Source organism: Heterodontus francisci, chromosome 22 (genome assembly GCF_036365525.1).
Source record: "Heterodontus francisci isolate sHetFra1 chromosome 22, sHetFra1.hap1, whole genome shotgun sequence".
Classification (NCBI taxonomy): Eukaryota; Metazoa; Chordata; class Chondrichthyes; order Heterodontiformes; family Heterodontidae; genus Heterodontus; species Heterodontus francisci.
The window spans coordinates 51,789,362-51,816,628 of NC_090392.1; the positions used below are offsets into that span (position 1 = coordinate 51,789,362).

The 27,267-nt window shown below is 42.2% G+C and overlaps 1 protein-coding gene across 9 annotated transcripts in view; it reads left to right on the forward strand.

Annotated features, from left to right (window-relative positions):
• pknox2 (pbx/knotted 1 homeobox 2) overlaps positions 1–27,267 on the forward strand; it is a 435,336-nt gene that overhangs the window by 330,266 nt on the left and 77,803 nt on the right. For all 9 annotated transcript variants that reach the window (XM_068053838.1, XM_068053847.1, XM_068053843.1 and 6 more), the window contains exons 5-6: positions 3,314–3,485; positions 9,713–9,901. In XM_068053838.1, the coding sequence (XP_067909939.1) occupies positions 3,314–3,485; positions 9,713–9,901 (361 nt within the window). The remainder of the gene's footprint in view (positions 1–3,313; positions 3,486–9,712; positions 9,902–27,267) is intronic.

Sequence of the window (27,267 nt, forward strand, 5' to 3'; positions counted from 1 at the left end):
TTGTGGATCACTTCTGAAATTTACTTGAACAGTATTTTACTAGCATTATTTCAGGAAGCAAGCTATTCTGCTAAACTAGGTGTTACAAGTTTTTACAGCCTCTATAAACACCTTCTGTGCTTTCTAGAGTAGAAGTAGTGCACTGCAGAACTGCATCTGTGTTCGTGTCAGCTGAACTCATCCGACAGGACACTGAGAAATTACTTTCAGCTCCGGCAGCTGTTCCTGGCAGCTGGAATGTGGTCCTGGAATTCTACTGATAAAGTTAGAGCCTGTTGGGAGCCTTTGCCAGGTTTTGCAATAAATGTGATTCAGTGGCATGAGAAATTCAGTTTAGTGGGAGTTACAGCTCTAGGTTAGAGGTGATTATGTCATTACTAGGTTTTATTGGTGGAGGGAAGGAGCTGTTGACTCATGCTCATTGAGAACAGTTTGGCATATTTGCTAACTCAATTCAATCAGAATCTGTTAACAAAGTTAGAGAGCAGACTTTCAGTCCTCAGTCTGCACAGGATTCCAGAATTGAGAGATTAAGGTTCTAAAACACTGCGCTGTTCAAATCCTCATCCTAGAAGAGTCCTTCTTACCCATGCTTTGCTTCTGCTTGGACTTAACCTGGTCCTTCAGATGAAGGAGCAACATTCCAACATAATATTTAAACTACTAGGGGGCTATTTCAGCCAAAGAATGGAAAAAGCGTTAAATGGATGCTGTGTTAATAAGAAACAACAGTTTGAAAGTCCAGATTTAACATGCAATTTTCGGGCATTGATTGTCATGATTTGTACATGCCTCAGGTGTTAATCAGAAACCTACAGGTTTCGTACTCAAGTGCTAATTAGACATAATTTTTGTGGAGCTGTGTAAGTGGGCTCCTTGCAACCACTTCCACTGAAGGTGTGTGGTGTCTTGGTTGGCACACAGCAGCAGGGCTCAGGGACTGAAGGAGAGGGTGCACAAGTTCTTGAATGCGGCGCTGGAGGTCCTGATGGAGGAGGTCGAGAGGAGGACGGACGTCTTGTACCTGCAGTGGGAGGGAAGGATGCCACCTCGCCCCTCTGTCCCCCTCTCCTGCTGCATTTGGTACAGCTCTGCCTGGTCTCATGTTCTCCTCCCATTCCTTGTCCAGCCCAAGGACGACCCCTAACAAGGTGCCCATGACCAACCAGTCCCTTTATTCTGGTGGCTCCTATTAAGGTGGAGTAGCGCAACATTTACTCCTTCCAAGTGAAGTCCTCGGAATTTCGGGAATAAATGTTCCTCGAATGTTGAAGTCCTGACTAAATGTCCCAGAAAGTCTTCCGATATCTTTCAGAGGTCCTCTTCACAGCTCCAGCAGCAATGATCATGAAATTGTAAGTATCCTTTTAAGTAGCACTTGAAATTGACATCAACACCATGTTTACTCCAAAGCAGCTGGTCGCTGTTAGGAGGGGATATTAGCCGAAGCGCCAGCCACCAAAATGGCCGAGCAGCATGTTTAGTGAGCGCTAGCAGGCAATTGAAGTGGCAGCCAGCTGTTTAATAAGCCTCCAGGTTAACATTTCTAGCACTGGCTTCAACTCCTGTACCACGATGGCTTTTATGCCAAACAGAGGCAAAACCAGCGTTTCACCTGATGACCCCATCTTGACCACCTCTTCACTTCTTTAGTACCTAAAGTATTAGGTGAAAATCAACCCACCTTTCTTTTTACTTTGCACTGATGAAGGTGAGGGATGTTATGGCTGAGGAATGAAACCAGTTTTAATTACCAGGATAATGGGATAAGGGATCAGGGGAAATGCCAGTGATGGGGGGGATGGTGTGGGAGTAGTCAGAGAGGGTGTGAAAACATTGGAAGAAGAGTGCTGGTGAGAATTAAACGAGATTACTTCTTGGTGATGTTGCACTGTTGAGATGTTTCAGCTGGTTCAGAACTTGGTCGGGCAGTTGGTTGGAACAGCAGTAGCCACACAGTTAGTAATACTGCTGGCACCATACAGCTGAGTATTGTTAGTGCAAGAGCTGACATCCCTGAGAGGCAGCATGTAGTTGAAGACTAGGAGGAGCTTGTGGCATATCTTTGGCTGGAATGAGACATGCGGTTGGAGCGATTTAAAAGGCTGGGAATTAGTCTTGACGATATTCCTCTGGATGGCATTTTCTCAGAATCATTAAAATCAACAGGCAAAACATAGCTAAAATAAAGGAGAGGAGTGTTACCAGAACTTAATGTGTTTGTCTACTAATAGGACGGCAGTAGTCTGTAACCTAGAATGGGGAAGTGGAAATAATGTGACCTTTTTAAAAACACAAGGAGAATCTATTTTTAGATTTTTAACCAAACATGCAAGTGACCTGCCTATGATCAGTTACGAAATCCAGTGGACAAATTATATCGATCGTTTTCATTTGTGCAAGATGTTTATGCTGTATAAAACAAAGGCTAAACATCTAGAATTAGAAAAATGCGCACATTGTAAGCACCAAAAACATTTTGCTGATGGGCTCTTCTAATGTACTGTTTACAGGGACAATTGCCAGTCTGTATTTTCTGCTGACGGTTTGATTCGTGTTGTGAATGCTTTCTCATATTTGATGGGGAGTATTTGTGATAAATGCTCTCCAGTAATTATTAACTGAGCGTTGTCCATCAGAGATTTGTTTCCCCCCAATGCCACTATTGGAACTACTTTCCAGTTCTGGTAAAAGTGTAGTGAGAAGGAACTGAGCAGCAGTTTACTAAAGTCATCTCTGCCACATCCTTGCCTAGATCTGTGAGCTCCCAGCGCCCCACCAAACCAATTTCATGATTCTGTAGAATTCTATTCAAATTATCCCCACCTTGCCCAAGCAATCTTCAGTCATTGGGGCCAAGGCACTCTCTTTACTGTACCATTGAGAATCACATAGCACAGAAAGAGGCCATTCATCCATCGTGCTTGTGCCAGCACCTTAAAAGAGCTATCCAATTAGTCCCACTCCCCCTACTCTTCCCCTAAAGTTTTGCAAGTATATGAAGAGTGCAAGATAGTATAAGTTATCATTGCGATTGCAAGTTAATAATGAGGGCCCATTTTCTTCCAGGAATTAGATTGAGACCAACAAACTGAGGGAAGGATTGGTCTTGTTGTGGTAATACATTGTTTCAGTTTCAAATTGTACTGTCTCTGAACTTGATTCCAATCGCTGAATATCTCCACAGTAGCTGTATGAATACTTTTGATTCCTAATTTCTTGTTCATTTGATTTAGTAAGTCAATGTTGACCATTTCAATTCTGTGTTCTTTTCTCTTCTCCCCCACCACCACCCCCCCCCCCTCCCCCTCAGACATCCGCTCTTTCCACTCCTTGCTCTCCTGTTTGAGAAATGTGAGCAGGCCACGCAAGGATCAGAGTGCATTACCTCGGCAAGCTTTGATGTCGACATCGAGAACTTCGTTCACCAGCAGGAACAAGAGCATAAACCCTTCTTCAGTGATGATCCAGAGATAGACAGCTTGGTGTGTTACTCTTTGGTGACTATTCTTGGTTAAAAAATAATGAAGTATTTCCCGTGTAATGAGTAGCTAAGTACAAATGTAATGGCTGCTAAAATATTCTTATATTTCATTTATGTGAGGTCGCGGATTCAGTAATACTTTTTCAATCATTCAAATTAATCATAACTAGATGTTCCATTAGAAATGGATTTAAGGCCTTTCAGTGGAAGCCCTCTCTTCAACTCCTGCTTTTGAACATTGAAGGGGACAATATCAATTGCCATTATGGTTATGGCAAAACATCTACTGATGAGGTGCTTATTACCTTTTGTGCACTATATTCAGAATAAGAGTTTCTTCTTGTAGCTATTGTAACTAGTGATGTTTACCCCATTGGCATGCTACAGAGTCAGACAGCGTATAGACTCTCCTCTCTTTAGTCTACCTGGTTTCATTGTGGTGGCATTATTCACTCTTGTCAATTAATGTGTCGCCATGGTCAGCAGTTGTCTGGAAGAGCAGTCTCTTTTTCTGCCATCCTAGCTTAATCTTTTCTGTTGTCAAAGCTACTGACTCCTTGCTGGGTTGTACTGTATTATTTTGGCCCAGGAGCTTTTCTTCTTGTGGAAGCTTTAGACGGTGAGTGGCGGCAGGCTACTCAATCAAGGGAGTCCGTGCAGGTCGAAAACTGTTCTCTCTGATTATCTATACTGTTGCACTTTACCACAGAGATTAGCATTAATGATAGATTTCCAATCCTTGTCTGATTTCTTTATTTCACCTCACTAGTCCAGGTACATTACATCAGTTGTAGCATCCCTGTAGACAATGGAGTTTCTAACGTGGTTTCAGCGATGGGAGTATTTTGGGGTAAGCCACAATCACAATTTGAATCTCCTTAACAAAGAGGGTAACAGACAATAGGAAGTGAGTTCCAGAGGGGCTCTAACATCTTCTGGAGATTGGAATTAACTCATTCACTTCAAAAGATTTAAATTAAAATAACTTGATCCATGTAGACGAAACATCATCAGATTAGTGGGTGAATGAATGATCGATGTTACTGGATTCAGCCAGACATTTCATTCATTTAGTTTGGTATGATGCCTCAGCCATATCTTTATGGCACAGGAGCTGAACATCACTCGCTGTATTGTGCGATAGGTCAATGACAAGGGCAGGTGGCCAGATTGTGTCCCCTTCCCTGCTCCTGTGTTTGAATATTCTCTTTTCTGGCAGCCACCAGCTGAAAGAAGTACAAATCGGAGCTGATGAGCTCTTGAGTACTGAGCACCTAGGGCTCAAAGCTGGGACTTGTAGGCCATGGATTTGAGCATACTGACAATGACACTAATGATTGCTCACTTCTGGCAATAATATTAGCTATGATCCTGGGGAGTTAACTGTGGATTATTACACAAACGGTAAACAGAGACGTTGATTGGCAGTTTTTTTATTGGAAAACACTTTTGGGTTGTGACCACAAGTGCATGATTTAAGCTCTCTTTAAATTGGAGATTTCCTAAATAGGTGGTTTTGCACTCATTGGCTGATGCTTCTCCTCAGCACCATTACTGTTTGCTTTATTAATATTAATGGGGCCCGAAGGGTTGATGTAACATTTAATTATCTCTTAGCTGCTTTCAAAAGAAAGCATGACAACATGAAAGAAATGTTGCTGCAGGCAATGTCAGTACTATGTGCATCTGTGAAGGAGGGGAGAGTGGGTTTGGGTGGTGGGGAGAAGAAAGAGAGGACAAGGGATATCTAACTAATGGTATGGTTATATTGTATGAATGATTTAAGAAGGAAACCAGCCAGCCAATATAATTCCCTAGACTGTAGGAAATTTCAACCTGCCATTTAACTTCATATACGACGACCCAGATGGATTACCATGTAGCAAGTTCACTCCCAAATGGGGTAGTGGCATTTACCTCAGAGGATTGTCTTTCTCCATTTAAATGAGCTCATTCACCTCCATTGCTGGAACTTTGAAGACAACCACCACTTGATCCATTTTTACTGTTTACGAGAGTTATTTTGAGTTTTTCAGGCTCTGGGAAGTTGTTGTATTCATTCACTATGGCCCTGATATTTATGGGGATAGTGACTTTTAGCTTGTGGAAAACCCAGAGGTATGGCAAACATGGAACTACTGCCGAATTTAACGGCAGGACTGCATTGAAACTTTTTCCCTGTTTCCCACACGGCAGCTGGATTGATCGAGAGGTTGGACCAGCTATCAGGTGGGAGGGCCTGCGGTAGAAGGCTGCAACATAGGACTGGAGGGAAGGATTGATCGCCGGGGAGGGAAGTGATCATGCGTCGGCATCAAATTGCAGGGCAGGCTGAAGATCGGATTGCAGCAGGGTGCTGACGTTTGGATTGCAGGAAGGGGTGATGTTCAGACTGTGGGTGGGGAGGGGTGGGGTCTGATGTTCAGGAGTCAGCCAATCACGGGGGCAGGGGTGCTGAAGGTGCGATCACGGGCAGGTCAGCCAATCATGGTGATGCTAAAGATTGTATTAGAGGGCGGAAGGAAGATCACTGCAGATAAATTAGGGGGTCCAAAGAAAGCACTCCTGCTTGGTCCACAAGTAGTGCTGGAAATGCCCTTACCTGCATGTGCCCCTCTCCTGTTACTGTTAGGGTTTAATTTGGTGGCAGTGTTCAGGATTTACCTTGCATGTGCTGTTAAAATTGAAACAGAAGGGTGTAAAGAACCTAACGCAAAAGCTGCTGACTGTGGCTGGGTGGAATAGAATGGAGAATGCCTGGGATTGCTGCACCATAAAAGGGAATAGGTAGCCGGTAACATTTGCAATGGTTCGGACAGCCTGTCATATTTCATAATCGCTGAGCTTTCCACGGGGCTGTACGTTCGCAGAGTAATTAGAAAAGGTCAGAATTCATCATTATCTGCCAAATCAGCCAGAAAGCGCTGTGAAGTCAATTAATTTTGCATCTGTATTTTTTATGACCCGTTCAATTTTTACATCCGACTGTAGGTCTTTATCAGGACAGATATACTGCAGCAGGGCAGTAAATGAGAATCTCAGCACAAATGAGCTGCAGTAATTGGCATATTTATTAACTACCCCCTCCCCCATGCCCTTGTACAGTGACTTAAACAACAAGCTCCTCTCTCTTGGATTGTAGTTATGGAATTATGCTTAATCCCTTCTTTGCTGTAGAGGGAATTTGATCCAAATCTTCTTGCTCAGTCTCGCTTGCCTACTTTGTTAGGTGGGGATCAACTATGGGAGTTTTATTACTAGGAATGCACAGGTATCATCTGGAAACTGAGTAAGGTATTCTCCCCAGACAGAGATGCTCTGCACAATTAACTCATTAAAATCCCACTGCACACCCAGTAAAAATAATGGTTTGCTCATGCCTGGTCTTGTGTCGGACTTGCATTGGTGCCCTGTAGCTCCACTGCCTCTGCACATTCGACATGTGTAAAGTTGACAGCTGTGGCTCAGTGGATAGCACTCTTTCCCCAATTTGGAAGGCCACGGGTTCAATTCCCACACTGGACACTTGAACACAAAATCTAGACTGACACTTCAGTGCAGTACTGAGGGAGTGCTGCACTGTCAGAGATGCCACCTTTTAAATGAGACGTTAAATAGAGTTGTCTGCTCAGATGTATTTCAAAATAGTGCATGGGATCTTTTAAGAAAGCAGGGGAGCTCTTCCTGTTGTCCTGGCTGATATTCATCACAAAAATAGATTATCTGGTCATTCGCACATTACTGCTTCTAAGAGTTAGGCATGTACAAATTGGCTGCCGCATTTCCCTATATTAGAACTACATTTTTAAAAAGTACTCTTTGGCTGTAAAGCTCTTTGGAACATCCTGAGGTTTTGAAAGTCACTATATAAATGCAAATCTTTTTTTTTAATCAATAAACTTGTCCAGTGTCTTGATTGCGTAACTTTTTTTGTATTAAGAAACCTAAATGGAGTGCAGGACACCAGTGTATAAAGATTGTAATGGTTATAGGACTGGATCCCACCTTGGGAAGTGTTGAATAACTCTGTCCTATATGGGCCGGCACCAGCAAAAAATGACTATGAAAGCTGCCAGACTGTTGTGTAAATCCAACTGCTTCTCTAGTGCCTTTCAGGGAAAGGAGCAGCCAATCTTACCTAGTCAGCCCCACCTTACGTTGTTATCTCAGTACTGTCTGATGTGGTCTAGGATGCTACCAATTGTACAAACATTAGCTGGAAGCAGTTCAGGAAGAAGATTCACCACCTCATAGGTTCAACTAGAGTACTGTATATAGTTCTGATCACCGCATTACAGGAAGGATGTGACTGTACAGAGGAGATCTTTGAAGATGTGCAAGGAATGGAGAATTTTAGGTATGAGGAAAGACTGTACAGGCTAGAGTTTTCTTTGGAATGGAGGAGGCTGAGGGGGAGACTTATTTGAGGTGTATAAAATTGAGGGCCTAGATAGAGTGGATATGAAGGACCTACTTTTCTTAGCAGAGAGGTCATTAACTAGAAGGGGTAGATTTAAAATAATTGGCAGAAGGATTAGAAGAGAGTTGAGGAGGAAATTTTTCGCCCAGTGGATGGTGGGGATCTGGAACTCACTGCCTGAGAGGCAGAAACCCTCATCAGCACTTAGAAGTTGCTTGAATATGCACTACAGACCAAAAGCTGGAAAGTGGGATTACATTTGATAGCTCGCTTTTGACTGGTACTGATTCAAATGGTGGCCTCCTGTGCCATAAATTTCTGGTTCTGTGAATGTGGACTTGCCAGCGTAACTCAGACGGATCTTGAGAACAACAAAAAAACAAACACAAATTGAGAAGAGTAGAGGGAAGTTGAGGTTAAGCAGGTACTAATATTCAGGAATAAAAACAAGAAATGCTGGAAATACTCAGCAGGTCTGGCAGCATTTGTGGAGAGAGAAGCAGAGTTAACGTTTCAGGTCAGTGACCCTTCTTCAGAACTAATATTCAGATACTGGTGAGTTTGAATTTTAATAGCCTATTGATTGTAGGGGGAAGGATGACTGAAATAGTTCAGTTTTGAGCACCGGGGATTAAAAAAAATAGAATCAGAGATAGTGTACTGACTCTTTTCCACAATGAAGGAAAATGTAGAACCATGTGGTTAGGGCTTGGGAGAAAAGAACATATGAAGGATTAATTGACACAGTAGCTATGATACAATAGAGACCAGAAAGATTATTGACTCATTCCATATAAATGATGTATGCTTCTATGATGCGTGTTATACTACAGTGTTAATTACAGCCCCTTTTTATATGATGTGCACTGGACATAACTAAGTTCTCTGCTTTACATTGTGGAGCACACACTGGTTTTAAGAAGACTATCGACTTCTAACACTGCTTCGTGTGATATCAGATACAGAATGGGTGTGAATGTGTTTCATAACACCACCACCCCGCCCCCCCCACTCACTACCTCCACCACCCCCTACCACCCCCAGTTCCAGCAATCTTCTGGTAACACGCCCAAGGTTATTCTTAACTGCAGCAACCTAGCTGGTGAATGTTGGGAGGAGATTTTACGTGTGGGGACACATCAGAGCTGTGCACTCTGGGACAGATGCATGCACATACATACGCATGTGTGCATATATACATGTGCATTCTCTTCCAGTAGTGGTTTTGAACAAAGTTCAAGAGTAGAAACTAGCTGATTTTTTTTTCCCCTCCCTGAGCTAATTTTAGTCCACTCTCTGGGGACAGCTAATTAGAAATTGAAAGTGGGACCATCCTGGTCTGTATGGCTCTGTATTACAAAGGGTAGTTTCTGTTTGAGTACTCGTAATTTGAGTAGGATACTGTAATCCTATATTACTCCAAATCGTGTTCACTCATCACCCCTGTGCTTGCTGATATACACTGGCTCCCGAACTGACAATGTCTTAATTTTAAAATACTCATCCTTGTTTTCACTTCCCTCCATGGTCTCGGCGCTTCCTGTCTCCAGGCCCTTCAGCCTTTTGCGATCTCTGCGCTCCTCCAATTCTGGCAATGGCACAGTGTTGCCATACTCTCCAGGATGCACTTCAGGCAGGTGAAACAGTGGTGTAATGTGGGTTTTCTCCACAATATAGCCTCCACATGTGGTGAAGGACCTTGCGTTGTGAGTCGCCTGTGTAAATGGGCAGTGTGTGAAATAGCCCAATAAGAAGGACTGACTGTGCTGAAATTGACAGGCTATTAATCCCTTCTTTCTATGTTGCAGATGGTAAAAGCCATTCAAGTTCTGCGAATTCACCTGCTGGAGTTGGAGAAGGTCAACGAACTTTGCAAAGACTTCTGTAACCGCTACATCACGTGCCTCAAGACGAAGATGCACAGCGACAACCTACTGCGGAATGACCTAGGAGGCCCGTACTCTCCGACTGCTGTGTCACATACCCTTCCAGTGCAGGTAGGGTGGCTGAAAAAGTTGTAAAGTTGCTTTACACATAACATGGGTTTTGGGAGAAGAGGGGCAGACTGACATCCTCTCCGCCATGGGTTGTTCTCCTGTCAGACTGTTGGAGAACCAGCCTCATATGTATGCTGAAAGAAAACTCTCCATTTTCCAACAGAGCCTGCATTTATTAGAGCAGAGTTACAGGATTATATTATAGAGGACTTCTCAATTTCAAAGAAACCGCTAAATATACTTTGCCCTGATTTAAGTGTGGAATGTAATCGGTAAGTGTTGGGGGACGTGAGACAAACTCACATGCCGAGGCCTGGAGAGGTTTTGACCCCCGAGCCTCAATTAAATATTTAGGCTTTGACTTCCACTCGAATCCAGCTGGCGGCCGAAAGCAGGAATTCAAGTTGCAAGAGGTCACTGCCAGAGACCCACAGGAATAGTCTCAGGAAGTCGGGTAAGAGATGGTGGGGAGGATTTTCACCTGATCCATGTGTAAATTGGTATAGGAATAAACAGATTAGAGGTTAAATGCATGGCTGAAAGAGTGGTGTGGGAGGCAGGAGTTTCATTTGATTCATGGGGAAGTGTCACCATTACTGGGGAAAAGAGGGAGCTGTTCCGTTGGGACGGGGCTTCACTAAACTGGGCTGGGACCAAGCATCCTTGTGACTTGATTAACTAGGATGGTAGATAGGGCTTTAAACTAATAAAAGTTGGGGGGGTGGGTGGATGGTGGAGTGGAAAGATTCAGGAAAGGGTAAATTCAAAAGCAGTAAGAAAAATGTCAAGGCTATAGAGCAGAGTAACGATTTAGGTAAAAATACGAAGGGTGGGTCAGGAAGGGATAGAGAGCTTAACGAAGGTTAGGGCATTAGTGACTAGGGTGATATCTGGGAAAAGTAGAAAAAAGTTAAAGCTAAAGGCACCATATCAGAATGCACCAAGCATTCGCAACAAAATAGATGAATTAATAGCACTAATAGAAATAATTGGATTTGATCTAATAGCCATTATGGAGACAATGCCAAAGGAATCAAGGGATATGGGGAAAAAGTGGGAACAGGATGCTGAATTAGATGATCAGCCATGATCTTTTTTTGAATGGCGGAGCAGGCCTGAAGGGCCGAATGGTCTACTGCAGCTCCTATTTTCTATGTTTCTATGGTTCCAGAGTGACCATGGTTGGAAATTAAATATTCCAGGATACTTGACTTTTAGAAGGGGTAGGCAAAATGGAAAAGGAGGGGGAAATAGCCCGAATGATGAAGGATAAAGACAGAGGAAAAGGATCGTAACTCTGAAAATTAAGACATGGCGCTGAATTTTACGTTCCCCCCACCACCCCCCTATTGGTTGTAACTATTGGATTACTGCGAGGATCAATGCTTGGACCTCAGCTATTTACAATCTATATCAATGACTTAGACGAGGGGACCTAGTGTAATGTATCCACCTTTGCTGACAAAACAAAGTTAGGTGGGAAAGCTGTGAGGAGAATGCAAAGAAGCTGCAAAGGGATATAGACAGGTTAAGTAAGTGGACAAGAATATGGCAGATAGAATATAATGTGGAGATTACCAAGAGATTAGAATGTAAGAGTAAAGAAGTCTTACTGCATTATATAGGGCCTTAGTGAGACCTGACCTGGAATACTGTGTACAGTTTTGGTCTCTACCTAAGGAGGGATATAGTTGCTTTAGAGGGAGTGTAGTGAAGGATCACTGAATTGTTTCCTGGGTATTGTCCAAATAGGAGAGATTGAATAGACTTGGTCTGTATTCCCTGGAATTTAGAAGAATGAGAGGTGATCTAATTGAAAGGTATAAAATTTTTAAAGGGCTTGACAGGGTAGATACCGGAAGGATATTTTCTCTGGTTGGAGAGTCTAGAACCAGGGGTCGCAACAATGATCCTCCTAAATTTTGTGTGGCCTGTTTATTTGAGTACCTGGTACAGCGGCTGCGCACATGCAGTATCTTAAAGGGGGCAGCTTGTGAGGATACCTTCACGATTGCTGCATGGCGGCACACGCGCGCAGCTTAAGGGGAACATTGGGCCACAGTCTCAGAATAAGAGGTGGCCATTTACGACTGAGGGTTCTAAATTTTTGGAATTCTCGATCCCAGAGGACTGAGGATGCTCAGGCCGTTGAGTATATTCAAGACCAAGATCAATAGGTTTTTGGATACTGAGGGAATTAAGGGATACAAGGATAGTGCAGGAAGGTGGAGTTGAGGTAGGAGATCAGCCATGCTCATATTGAATGATGGAGTAGCCTCGAAGGGCCGAATGAGCTACTCCTGCTCCTATTTCTTATGTTCTTATCTTCATTCACTGTGCCAACAAGATCTGAATATCATTGAGCTTTAAATAATGTTAAGTGTGCTAACAAGTATTAACATGAAATGTTGAGGATTAGAATCTGACCAATTTATTTCACCATATCACAGATCTCCATCTTTGTTCTCCCTCACCCCCTCCCCCATACCACTCACCTTTCCTGTCTCTGTACCTGCTTAAAACCTGTTACATCAACGTTTTGAAGTTCTGACAACTGGTCAACCACCTGAAATGCTAACTATGTTTCTTTGCCCCCAGATGCTGAGTATTTCCAACATGCACTGTTTTTATTTAAGTTTATTTTCCAGATTTTATGCACCATTAATGAGGTGTGTGCAGGTTTACAGCATTTCTTGCTCTCCGCCACCCTCTCCAGGCACTGTGCCTATGTCTGTTGCTGATTCTCAATATCCTTGAAAATTACCTTAGAGCAGTGAGGAATATTAAAAACATTAACACTGAGGGACTTTTTCCCATAGATGTAATGAAATAAATCCTGCCAGCGATTGTGTGATGAACGTTTTAATTAAATGCCGGCCACTCAGCATCAGTACTGCAGCCTTGTGGCTGTTGGAAGTTAAACACAGCAGAGCACTTGGGGTCAACCCACACAGCTCCAACTGTTTAACAATCCTTAAAGTATATCAGGTCTCAAGTTCTCTCTTTTATGAGAAGAACTGATTCACTCAGTTGGTAAATGTACTGCTTAAAGTGCCACTGAGCTAGGTAGTCGGTGCTAGTGTCAGCTGGGGTACTGAGGGTATTGCAATTACACCCTAAATGTGAAAAGTCAGTCAGAGTTTCTAGTCGCTTTTCATAGTACTGGTAAAATGTGTGTGTTGTCGGTGGCGGGTGGGGTTGAAGGATGTGACTGTCAGTTGGGAACAGGATGGGACTTGGCTGTTTCTCTGCAACCCATGCATGAAGTCTGGCCTCTTCAGCACTGGACATTCTGTTGACCCATATCCCCCTCGCCACCTACATGTATTAACTTCAGAAGAGAAAGGTGTCAAGGACAGAGAAAAAGATAATTGTGGTAGTACGGGTAATGTGCATAGGTGAGGGTTGTGTTGGAGGAAGGAGAGGGGCCTGGATATTGTGGAGCACTGAGTGATGGCAAGGTGCCTCCCGAGGCTCATAGGAAAAATCAATGTAGTGAGTCCTTCCCTCAAAGGACTTCACAGCACAATCTGGTATTTTTCGGGGCTGGTGACTGCGTTCAGTACCATTTCTTTTGACCAATGGGTCAAGTGCAGAGTAACCGAGAAAGGAGAATGGCTGAAACGAAGAGATAACAGAATTATGTCTTTTTAAACTGTCTTTTTAAATACTTAGTGTTGCCTGAATCCAGTTTATAATGCAGTTTCCCAGGCAGTATAGATACTCCATAGCTGAATCCACACGCCGATTTTGAAGGTTTGGTGCTGGGAGGGATTTATGGAGAAAATTGATGTATGTGGGTGAGTTTAACCTAATAGTACTAGTGAGGTACAGTGGAGGAGGTCTCCACTTAGTGTCTGTCACCTGTGGTCTGAGCTTATTTAAAGGAGGGTTCTAGCTAATTAATACAATTTTCTTCAGCCAGTGTAAGCCTTAAATTTTGGTATTATTTTCAAAGCATTTTCTCTCCCTTTTCCTGGCCTCCCTGTGCTCCAGCTTAACCTCTGGCCGGGAGCCAATTCCCAGGCATCAGCTAATCCTGCTTTAAAACTGGGCCATTAGGAAGAGCACAGGGTAACGTTCTCTGATTACTCCACACCTCACGATGGGGAGGCTTGTGGCCTGTGCTTTGTGCTTGCCTATGGTTAGCACGTGTGTAAATTAATGAGTCAAGGATTGTGCATTATCCTGGCACACTGCTGTGACCACTCTTGCTTTTTAACAAGTTTACTTTTACACTTGCTTTATCCTCTATTTTCTAATTCTTTGGATAAGCCAGTCACTTCTAATGTGGTGTTGGCAAGCTATTTGACTGTGGTAGATCAGGCTTCATCTGTAGTACAGACATGTGCACCACCAACAGGTAGCAGGATATTGATCAAGAGTGGTAATCCTGGCTGAATTTAATTTGCCTAATTGAGCATTGAGACCAGTTTCAGTGCGCCTGCTGCCACCCTTGGCTCAGATCAGGTAATTCAGCATAGGCCAGCACTTTTATTTAGTGTTTCATCAGTGTAACCTGCCAAGGGTCAGCTGTAGCTAAGCGGTATTGCTCTCGCCACTGAATCCATAGGTTCTGGGCACAAGTCCCATTCCAAAGAATTGAGCACAAAATCTCAGCTAACAATTGAGTGCTTCATTGTCAGAGGTTCTGTCTTTCAGATGAGACATTAAAGTGAGACCCCATCTGCCTTCTCAGGTGGATATAAAAGATCTCGTGGCACTGTTTCAAAAAAGAGCAGGGGAGTTCTGCCAGTATTTATCTCTCAAAGAACATCACCAAAACAGATTATCTGGACCTTATCCCATTGCTGCTGTGGGACCTTGCTGTACGTTTATTGACAGCCACGTTTCCTACATTATAACAGTAACCTTCAAAAAAAAAAAATCTCATCATCTGTAAAGTGATTTTGGGATGTCCTGAGGTCATGAAAGGCACTATATAAATGCAGATACTTTCTTTCCATGCTGGCACAGTAGTTGGGAACTGAAGGGAGAGGCCTGATTGAGGAACTCTATAGTATTACTGCACAAGGGAATCAAAACTTTGTGAAGTACTGCGATGTATATGGCTTGGCTGTAGGGTTCTTCATTGCACTGTATCAGGAGCTGAGGTGAGTATCTTGGCCTTACCTAACCAGGGGACTGAGAGGAATGGCTTGATTGAGAATATCCTGCCGCATTGCACTTTACCCAGGATTCAGAAGCGTTGCCTGTTTATAGGACTTGACTTACCTCTTCTAAGTCTCGCAATACAATAACAGCTGTTCATGCCTGGCACAGAATCTTGCAGCACAGAAGAAGGCCCTTTGGCTCATCGTGCTTATGCCATTTTTTTTTTGAAAGAGTTATACAGATAGTTCCACACCCCTGCAGTTTCCCCATAGCCCTCCAATTTTGTTGTATGTATTATTACGCTAGAAATATGTAACAAAGCAAAAGCACAATCAGATGGTTCTAAAGATAAAATTGGGAAGGGCAAAGCTTGATCAGTTTGCACAGTGTTACAGAAAGATGGGAAGTGGTGTGGGTGACTTCCACTTTTCATCTCTCAACTGACTGCAGATAGTGTTTTAAAAATAGTGTTTTAATCCAAATGTTTTATGGATCAAATAATGGCAGCTTTTCTCATAGTCTAAAAAAAAAGAAAAATATTTACTTTTACACAATAGCTGAAAAATATTCACTACTTCACTTACTCACGCATTCACACACATGCACACACAAGAAAAGATAGAGAGTGGAGTGTAGAGTGGTAGCATGCAATATTCCTGATTACCTTGAGTTTTTCTAAGTGCCCAGTGGTGCAGGGGTTAGCACTGCAGCCTCACAGCTCCAGCGACCCGGGTTCAATTCTGGGTACTGCCTGTGTGGAGTTTGTAAGTTCTCCCTGTGTCTGCGTGGGTTTTCTCCGGGTGCTCCGGTTTCCTCCCACAAGCCAAAAGACTTGCAGGTTGGTAGGTAAATTGGCCATTATAAATTGCCCCTAGTATAGGTAGGTGGTAGGGAAATATAGCGACAGGTGGGGATGTGGTAGGAATATGGGATTAGTATAAATGGGTGGTTGATGGTCGGCACAGACTCGGTGGGCCGAAGGGCCTGTTTCACTGCTGTATCTCTAAAACTAAAAAAAAAACATAACCTCCTTATTGATCGATTCTAACACCTTCCCCACGACAGACATCAAGCTAACTGGCCTATAGTTACCTGTTTTCTGCCTCCCACCCCTCCACCTTCTCTTCTTGAATAGAGGGGTTATATTTGCTACTTTTCAGTCTGATAGAACCTGTCTAGAGTCTAGCGAATTTTGAAAAATTAACACCAACGCATCTGTTACCCCATTAGCCACCTCTTTTAAGATCCTAGGATGAAGTCCATCAGGACCCAAGGACTTGTCAGCCCGCAGCTCCATCAGTTTGGTCAGTACCACTTCCCTAGTGATTGTAATTTCACCAAGTTCCTCTCTTCCTTCCATCTCCTCATTTACAGCTATTACTGGAATTTTGTTTTTGTATCCTCTATAGTGAACACAGAAGCAAAATATTTGTTCAGTGCAAAATATTTGTTCCTTGGCTTCTGAGTAAGTCTGTCTGCAAAGGTCTTTGTTAGCTGTATTCCTGTAGATCGGAGTTGTTGGCATTGAAATGGACTGTTTTTCCATTTCAATATGTTTTCCCCAAAGCTAATTCAGACGTGGAGTCTTCAACAGACAAGCATGTGTATTGACAATACAGGAGGGGTCACCTGATCTCTACTCCATTTTGTCTGTGGCACAGATGTGTTCTTTTGTTTGTAGCTCAGTTCAACGGTTGATTTTTACTTCAATAATTCCTCCAGTTCATTTCGTATTTCATCACTGTTCCCTTCATGAGTGGACCAACAGACAATATATTTTGTTCATATTGGCATGACACCTTATGTATCTTTACATCTTTACACTATCTGCAGTGCTCCGGGCTGCTGCTTCCAATTCTTTTACAGCTCGTTGAGACAGGAATGTAAAGATTAGCTGAGGCCAATGGTGTGAGGGCAGTACGTATACATCAGTGGACTGGCCATTAATACTGAAGTGTTTTAGTTGCTTGACATGCTAATTTAATATAAGTGCCTTTCACGGCCCTAAGACATCCCAAAGTGCCTCACTGCCAATGAAGATCTTTTGAAGTGTAGTCACTGTTATAATATAGGGAAATATGGCAGCCCAATCTGTGCACAGCAAGGCCCCACATACGGCAATGAGACAAATGACCTGATAATCTGTTTTTAGTGGTGTTGCTTGAGGGATAAATGTTGGCCAGGACACTGAGAATCCCCAGTGCCATAGGGTCCTTTAAGCCCATTTGAATGTGAAAAGCTGGTCTCAGTTGAAAGTTGCATCTTGGTGGCACCTCCAACAGTGCAGTGCTCCCTCAGTACTGTGAAGTGTCAGCCTAGGTAATATGCTCAAGTTTCTGAAATGGGGCTTGAACCCTCAACTTAGAGGCAAGAATGCAACTATTAAGCTGAGGCTGACACCCTAATTGTTAGTTCTTTTATTCTGTCTGGTTTGGAAACTCCTCCAAGAAGATTTCTCAGTTGTGCTGTCAGCAGGTTAAAGGACTGTTGTTAGATCTTAAACTGTTGAGAAAGATGTTTAGAGTTAGTGTGACACTCTTTCCTATCTTGAAATGCTGCCTTCCATATGTATTTTCGCAATGGGTGTCATTGTTATAGTAATTACTATTTGCCTTAGTATTGTTTCTGTGAATTAATATTAACTTCTGGGTAACTTCTAACATCCAATGGTACTCTTTCCTAGCATGTTGATTGAGCATGTTTCATTAATGAGTGTCAAGGAGTGGATGGAGTAGCAGGGGAAGGGGTTGGGTGATGCATTAGATTAGGATATAGTTTTTTTTGTAATCATTGTCACCAGACCAATATGCTGAAAATCTCCATTTCTGATCAAAGTCCTACTTGAAATGGATAGTCTCTATTAGGTGTGAGATGACAATTAATCTTAATTTTGGCATTTCTTATCATTGTCTTGGGTGCCTCACTCGAACCTGGTATGGTGTGGATGTTTGGTGTGAGAATGGGGTGTTCTTATGAGGGTGGGATTAGGCCACATTGTTGAGGCACTGTAGAGGGACCTTTTTCCTGTATCTAGGTTGTGTTATATTGGCATAGTATAAACTTTACTGCATCCGATAATTTGTACCCACTTCTACTGCGGTAAGTTTAAACTGACTATCTCGTATCCATCATGAACTCTGGAAAATGTATGAGATACTAGGAGGAGTTAACAATCATTGGTTGTATGTTTTTATTGTGTGTGAGAGTCTGTGGGGGTGGAACTGTTGAATATATTGATGTACAACAATAGCAGTGCAGAATTTATAGATCTATAAAAAAGAAACATGGACAGTTTGGCTAATTTCAATGAAGTGAAGAGACTGGTGCAGTTTGTAAGGGATGCTGTGATGGAGAGGTAATGCAAGCAGAATACTATTCACTTTTGCTTCTAATATCATGCGACACAAGTACAGCTTGTTATTATCCTGTATAATGAGGGATGCAGAGCTGTGTTCAGTGAGCTGCAGGCAGCCGAGTACTAAATTCACTATTACAGGCGTGTTAATGGGCACCGCACAGCCATGGCTGACAGGAGGAAAGGACCCTAGTTAGCTGTCCTCACCGATATACAAAAAAATGAATGTCCTCGGGGTATGAAAAACTAGTTGAGTCAGATAGTCAAGCTTGCATTTATATGTTACCTTATCAAGTCTCTCAGAATCATATCAGTGTTTCACATGCAATGAATTACTTTGAGGCGCATTCAGCATTGAAAGATGAATAAATGCAACAGCCATCTTGCTCATGATGAGTAGGGCTGCCAACCCTTCAGGATTGTCCTGGAGTCTCTAGGAATTAAAGAATAATCTCCAGGACTACACCAAGGAGAAAAATTATAGGAGCGTTTACTAAGTGTTTTTTTTGATATTCGTTGAACACTTCTGTTTTATTAGTCATAAAAATATTCGAGGTGGGAAAAAGGCTGTTCAACTGATAGTCAAGTCATCTGATCTGGTATGGGAAGGCAGTAGCCAGTTGAGTGACCAAAGGAGAGAGCTTGGGGGTGAGTTAGATGGAGGTGGAAGGTCATATGATGACGCCTCCAGGAATACATCCATCCAGAGTGGCAACCTTAACAGCATGGGATCTCAAACAACAAAAGGTTGAATAACCATTTAATCTGTTGTTGATGGTGCTGGTTGAGGGAGAAATGCTGGCCTGAACTCTAGGAAAACTTCATGTCCTTCTTCAAGCCAGCACATTTAATGTCCACCTGAAAAAGCAGATGAGGCTTTAGTTAAACATTGCACGATGTGTCAAAACATAATAATATGAAAGGTTTTGTAGCCTGATAGATATCTAGATTTCGCACACCTCTCATTTATAATGACTTGCGTGTGGACTTGAAAATCATTTTTTTTATTCATTCATAGATGTGGGTGTCGCTGGCTAGGCCAGCATTTATTGCCCATCCCTAATTGCCCTTGAGAAGGTGGTGGTGGTGAGCTGCCTTCATGAACCACTGTAGTCCATGTGGGGTAGGTACACCAACAGTGCTGTTAGGAAAGGAGTTCCAGGATTTTTACCCAGCGACAGTGAAGGAATGGCGATATAGTTCCAAGTCAGGACGGTGTGTGGCTTGGAGGGGAACTTGCAGGTGATGGTGTTCCCATGCACCTGCTACCCTTTACCTTCTAGGTGGAAGAGGTCCTGGGTTTGGAAGGTGCTATCTAAGGAGCGTTGTTGCGTTGAATGAGTAGCTAGGAGCTGAATTCTAATTCAAATCTTTCTATTCCATATCAGCTCTCTGAAAATTAGTATTTTCGTCAGATTAAAGCAATGAGTAGGGGATCAGTTTCTGGACCCTTTTTTTCGTGAGTATCAGGCATGCGAAGACCATATTTAAGACTCTCTAAACCAAGTTACTGAGAAATCCACTCATGTAGAATTCTGTTTGCTGGACACAAGTACATTCTGTCCCTATAAGGGCACACCCTACTTGTATAGGTTCAGAGAGCCTGTGCACGAGAGTACTGCGGGGAGTTTAACCAGCTAAAAATATACCACTCAGAATCACTAGGTTGTTGCAAAGACAGAAAAGTCCAAGGACAGCGCCCAGTTTCTGATGTGTTAGTGGCACACACAAGGTGGACTGAAATGTTTGATGCACTGAGGTGCAAAACCCATTTGAAATGCTTGATACCAAAGGGAATTCTGATCACACTCAAATTTCCTTGCACAAGGTGTGGTTTCATACACAGTAATAAACTATTTGGCTAAATGAAGTGCGGGTCATTGTCATGCTAGGCCCCCACCTGCCAGGAATGAAGCATATCAATTTTGTCATGAACATTGATTTTAAACTGTTACTGGAGTGTAGAAAGGACTTGTTAAACAGATCAGCCGTGGCTAGAAAAGACATTCCATATTATCAGATGGTGATTGGAAGACAAAGGACCATTCCCTGACACAGTGGACCTTAATCACCAGGTATTGTGTGTAAGAGGAACATTCCAGAGATTACTAAGGCGATACAATCCAAGACGTGGTCAGACGAGTTGGACCCATGACTAACCTGCTTGGCAACCTGGGGTTTTCTGTACAAACAGTTTGAACTGAGTGTCTGTTTGCTCCTGGACTGAGAAGATCTCTCTCCTGTCTGCTCCCATCTCTTTCTCACAAGCCTCTGAATCCATAGAAGACACATGAACCCCAAGAGAGAAAAGTCTCCTACAGCGAACAAGGTTTAAGAAGAATACTGGGCTCCATCGAAAAGCAAGATCTACCCACAATCAAGGACTCTACAGTGAGCCCAAATAACAAAAAACTCTTCAGATACTGCCTTAAACTTTTCCACTTTTTTTTTCTGTCTCTATATTTGCATGTGTGTATCGCGTATGCATGCTACCATGGGCGTGTTGTGTATCCGTAGCCGTCAACCGAATTAGAGTTTAAGTACAAGTTTAATAAACATTTCTTTAAACCTAAGAAAACCTGTCTGTGCTGGTTTCTTTGCCTTATAATTGGAAAGCGGTGAACAAGGATTCACCAAAGGGGAGCTAAAAACACGGTGTGTTTAAAAATAAATCCTATTACGGTAAGACCAGGTGAAGGCTGAGAGGGACCCTTAGACACCTTTCTCACCTGGTCGTAACAGTCATGCATAGTTTGATATATCTATCTATATATACATATATATATTATATATATATATACACACACGTATATTAGGATGAGAGGGGCTTGTGGGAAGGGGGTGAGATGCTATAAAAAGTTATAACAGCATCAGCTTCCTATTTAAAGCAGCGAATGGCATTTCAGCTTGGATTGTTGATAAATTGAAGATCTGAAAGATTTCAGCTGGCTTGGAACCAGGAGTTGTGCAACGTTGGAAAGGAGAGTGTCCTCAGCTGATAATTATCTCACAAGGGTGTTGCACTGCTGATTGTCTGAATTAACACTTCTCAGCTTCTACAGTTTCCATCAGCTCTGAGCTAAAGGAGATTCTGACTGTGGTTGGCTTTAAGTAGTGTTGTGAGTACCAGTGATCATGGGTTCTTGCTGTTGGTGAGTTTTTCTTTGTTACGAATGAGAAATTAGGATAAAGGTAGGGGGTTGTGACAGTCTGTTACTTTCGCATGAGCAACAACATACATCTTTCCTATGAAGTTACAGAAAGCAATGTCATGGGTGCTGATTTAGTGCTAATAGAGTTGCTATCTTTTCCTCAGTGTGAAACTGATCAGGGACAAGGTAGGTATTTGACACAAATTGAGATCAGGATTTGAGTTCTGATTATTGCTTTGCATCTGATGAAAATTTGGTTAAAGTAAGCTCTCTACTTGTGAGATGTTGAAGTAAAGTAGGGAAAGTGCCATAAAAATAGAAACTGGTTTCTGTTTTGAAAATAAGCCTTCACTATGCATACTTAGACTTTAGAAAATTCTGAAGTTTCCAATTCAATATCAGAGCCAGTGATTACTTTTGAGTCTGTGTGACAGGACATTAAAAGCTGTGGGACAATGTTGTACTTTTAACAATCGGCCTAGTCAGATTAGCGTATCACTTTAATCCAAATGCCCCACATGGTATCTTGGTACTAATCCGACAGGACTGCTTGGTCGCACACCACACGTTGTGAAGTACTGTCATATCATTTAGATTTTCCTCTTAGTTGAGTTTGTGGTCTTAGCCAGAAGCTCCCTGCAGCAGGAGTGAGTGAACGTTTTTCCTGAAAAACAGAAGACTTAATGTGTTTCTTGGGTTCACTCTCTTAATTCCCCTATTTACTGGTGCCCTCCTCCCCCATTTACCGGTGCCCTCTTTTTTGTTCCCTCATTGTCTGGTGCCCACCACCATTTATTGGTGCATTCTTTTAGTTCACCCATGGAGTGCAGTCTTCCAATTCCCTAATTTACTGGTGAACTCTCCTAATTACAACATGTCCTCACATTTCAGAAATCTTGACTAACAAAACAACTCATTTAATCGTAGATCCCAAAATTGAATACAATTAAAATCAACACAAAATGCTTAACCATTATAAATCTGATAATTAGAAGATGTCAGGGTGTGAAAATTCAGCCTTGTAGCTCTTACTGTTTAGGTGAAATTAAACAATGTGCTGATGATATTCAGTCAGCTGAACAATAAGATCCATGAATAATTAGAATACATTTTGCAATCAGATTAAAAATACACACTTGAATGTTGATGGATCAGTATTTTTTTTTTCGTTTTTTTTTCTGTTTGATTTCTCTTAATTAAGGCTTGCGTCATCTGCCTGAGGGGAGATCTAGAGACCTGCCACCAGACTCTCACCGATGTCACACTATAGCTGACCACAGGAACATGTTCCTTAATGCCAGGGGTGACTGGGTAAGCGTCCCCATAGGGAAGTCCCTGGACCACTTGGTAACTTCCCAAGATTCAGATTAGGGAGTCTCTGCAGAAAATTATTAATGTTTAATGGCACAGGATAAAGGGAAACGAGAATGAAAGAAAGTACAAAAGCAAAATACTGCAGTTGCTGAAAATCTGAAAAATATAAAATGCTGGAAATACACAGCAGGTAAGGCAGCATCTGTGGAGAGATAAACAGAGTTAGCATTTCAAGTCAATGACCTTTCATCAATAATGAAGGGAAGGAGTTTGATCTATTGGAATTTTGAACAGTGGACTGAATGGAAAGGGTTCAATCCACGCAGTGGAAGTGAATGGAAGGGCTATAATTCTTTTGAAATATTTATAGTAAGAATTAATAGGAAGGTGTTTGATGTATTGGAATCCTTATCCATATGAAGTGTGTATCTATCTGGATCCCAAGTCACATTTACAGACATTAATTGAGTAACTTGCTGGGTTCAGACTTGCAAGTCTGTCCTGTGCCCTGATGTGGATTTTTTGGGATTAGTACCTTGTTTTTATTGCATATCATCCTGTGTGTAAATTTCCAATCCACCCTGCCTCACCTCCCCACCATTAGGCAAAATCTTTTTGTTTTAAAAAAAAAACCTGTAGTATTTTGGTGCCTTTCGCTGCAGTTAGCCTTGTGAGGTAAATTAGCAGGGAATCTGCATATATAGATTGACAATTGCGAGATGGGTGTCTCGTTTGTAATTTATTAGTTTCTATTATTGCGGGTTGCCATGGCAATGGCTCGCAGCCAGGGCGACGAGAGAGATGTTAGATATGCGATGATGAAGCTTCCAGCCCCAACAAATTGAGATGCACATTTTTATCAGCAATTTTCTGAAATAATAAGTAGGAATTTAATGAGATGTAAATCTGTCCTATGGCTGCTGCTGCTCATGTTTTTTTTTTTCCTTTTTTTTGCATTTTTGCAGTGATCTAATTAGAATGCGTTGTACAGGAAAGTAATGAGGATTAAGTTAATCAGCAAGATATGAGGATAAAGTCAAAAATGCCTCGAGTGTACATAAAGGGAGAGGGAGGGAATTAAGCAGTGGAAAGTTTACCTCACAGCTAAATGTCAGCCAGGGAAAATCTGAACATTTCTTTCCATTCCCCGTCAGATGCGAATGGTCTTTGCACGGCATTGCTGCAGGTTCCTCACAGACAAACATATGAGAAATGATGAAGTGCAAGAGATCCAGTGGGCCATCCAGCCTGGTGATGCATTTTGTATCAGAGCACATACGCTCCCACGACACCCTCCCCTACCCCCATTTAATCTCCAGGGAGAAACACACCACCAAATTAAAAGTCTCAATGGCACCCCGCCCCCATGAATGTAGACACACTATTCTACTATGGAGAATATCACAGTTATAGTGTCCAGTCATGTAGAGCTTACAGCAGGTGTCACTGGATAGGAGCGAGTAGCTTGGATAAATTAAAAATAAATTTGGAGGAATGCTTACAGTCAGAATCTTGAGGGTTTGGTGCACTCGTCTGTGATAACAGCTCTTCTTGAAGATGTTTTTATGCCCACCCGTAGAGACAGGTGGAGCCTGAGTTTAACATCCTGTCATGCCAACTTGCTTTGTTGAATGATAATTTTCTCTAATCCACTGACTGGAGATCTGAACTTACATTTTTTGAAGAAATTTATGAGAGAACAAATGAAGGATGACTTTGCTGGCAACTTAGGATGGCCACCTAATTGGCAATACTGTATCCTACATTGCAAGGCCTGTGAGGAGGTAGACAAAATGTCTGCTCATTCCCCAGCAAGAACCAAGACTCGGGAAGTTTAAAGGAACTACCTTTCTTTTTAGCAAGAAGAAAAACACCGCTACCATTTTGAATCACTGGGTGATGTCATGTGACAAGCCCCTCCCCATCTCTGGTTTTAAGCTCATGTTTTTCTGCAGCAGAGAGGAGAAGCTTCTGGACTCTGACACATGCAGATCTAAGTGGGGGTTCCCCCCTCCCTCTTCCCCCTCCCTCTCCGTCTCCATTTTAGCTTACAAGCTTCGTACTCTGTCTGTTCACTGACCACCTTTGCATATTCTGGTTACAATCAGAAACCCTATTGCAGGAAATCTTCTGCATTGCTGTCTCCAAGAGATCCACCGAACTAGTTATCTAACTCTTCAAACTAAAAGCCTCAGGACCACCAAATTCAGCTGGAAGCCAGCTGAATCACCAAACCCCACAGACTGTGTGCCACTTTTTTCTATGGACACTAACTCAACCAATCTACCTTTCCCCACTCTGTAATCTATGTGTGTTTGTGTAAACCTCTAGTGTTGTGTGTATGTGTGAGTGAAAGTTGACATGTAGTTTATTATCTCCATTAGTCAGGTTTAGTTACAATAAAGTTAACCTCTTTATTACATGCAAGAAAACCTGTCTGATTGGTTCTTGTGATGATCATAGCAAATAAATAATCGAACACATACTGAATTGGCCAGTACATTCACTTTAAGAAATAATTAAACGTGTTGTGGTCAAACAAGAAGAGGGAAGCAGTTTGACCCCTCCTCACTTGACTGTCACAATCTCATCAGAAGGAAGGGAGCTTTGCCAGTGTAGCACACTCTCACAACTGCACTGTGTCGGCCTACATTACGTGCTTAAGTTCAGGAGTGAAAACCTGAACCCACAACCTTCTGAGCTGAGAGAGTGAACTAAGCTGACACTTTATAGTTAGGGAAGGTTCATATCATTCTAAAGGACTAGAACTTCAGCTGATCACCTAATTTACTGGATTTTTGTTATCGAGATTATTAGTAAATTATGCTACTTATTTCCAAAGACGGCAAATAATTTAAATAATTAATTAAAAATGTATCTAGTTAAAACAATATGTAATATTGTATGGTGTATAATAATACATAGAATTTCATAGACTATAGAGCACAGAGACAGACCATTCAGCCCAACCAGTTCATGTCAGCGTTTATGCTACGCCTGAGCCTCCTCCCATCCTTCCTCATCTAACTATCAGTATAACTCTCTATTCCTTTTTCCCTCATATGCTTATCTAGCTTTCCCTTAGATGAATCTATACTATTCGCCTCAGCTACTCTCTGTGTTTCATATTCTCATTACTCTCTGGGTGAAGAAGTCTCTTCTGAATTACATACTTGATTTCTTGGTGGCTATCTTATAATGTTGTTACGACTAGGTGAGAAAAGTGTCTAGAGGTCCCTTTCAGCCTTCACCTGGTCTTACTGTAACAGGGTTTTTTTTCACACTGTTTTGAGCTCCCCCTTGGTGAATCCTTATTCACTGCTTTCCAATTATAAGGTAAAGAAATGAGCACCAACAGGCTTTCTTAGGTTTAAAGACGAAAAGTGAAATTTATTAAAACTGAAACTTAAACTCTAATTCAGTTAACGCCTACGGATACACGACATGCCCACGCTAGCATGCATACGCGATACACATGCAGATGGGGACAGCAAAGAGCAGAAAAAAAATAAAGTGGAGAGGTTTGAGGCAATATCTGAAGAGTTTCTTGTTACTGTGCTTCGAGCTCACTGTAGAGTCCTTTTGTAGGTAATTCTTGCTTTTCGTTGGGGCCCTGTATTCTTAAACCTTGTTCATTGGAGGAGACTTTTCTCTCTTGGGTACAAGTGTCTTCAATGGATTCCAAAGCTGGTGAGAGAGAGATGGGAGCAGACAAGAGAGATGTTCTCAATCCAGGAGCCAGGAGCTTTCTGAGTTCAAATTCCCTGTGGCAAGTTCAAAAAAACCTGCAACAGCCAGTTAGTCATGTGACCAGCTGGCCTAATCAGTCCTGGCCCTTGTGGATTGTCTTGTCCTAGCAGACCTTGGAATGTCTCCTCTACACACAATACCTGGTGATCAAAGGTCCAATGTGGGTTAAATTGGAGTAGGGAATAGCCCCTTTGTCCTTTCAAGTACTATCTGTCAATATGCAAAAATGTCTTTCCAGCAAGTCTGGCAGCCCTTGTAATAGGCCTTCTCTTCTTCCCAGCAACAATTTGGAATTTAATGTCCATGTGGCGAAGTTAATGTGCCTCATTCTTGGTAGGTGGGGGCCTGCATGATGATGTTCATTATCATCAGTCTAATTGGGGTCCCTTGGAAGATGGCCACAGTTTATTTTACATTTTCAGACTTTGATTTTACAGAACCTTTAATGTGGTATGGATTTTCTTTGCATATTGAAAATTTTGCTGAAGCCATCCATTGGTTTCCTATTCCACATGTTACTGGGAGATGAAATTTAACAAGCAACAACAACTTATATAGCACCTTTAATGTAATAAAATGTCACGAGGCACTTCACAAGAATGTTATAAAGCAAAGTTTGATACCGAGTCATATAAGGTGATAATAGGGCGGATGGTCAAAAGCTTTGTTAGAGTAGGCTT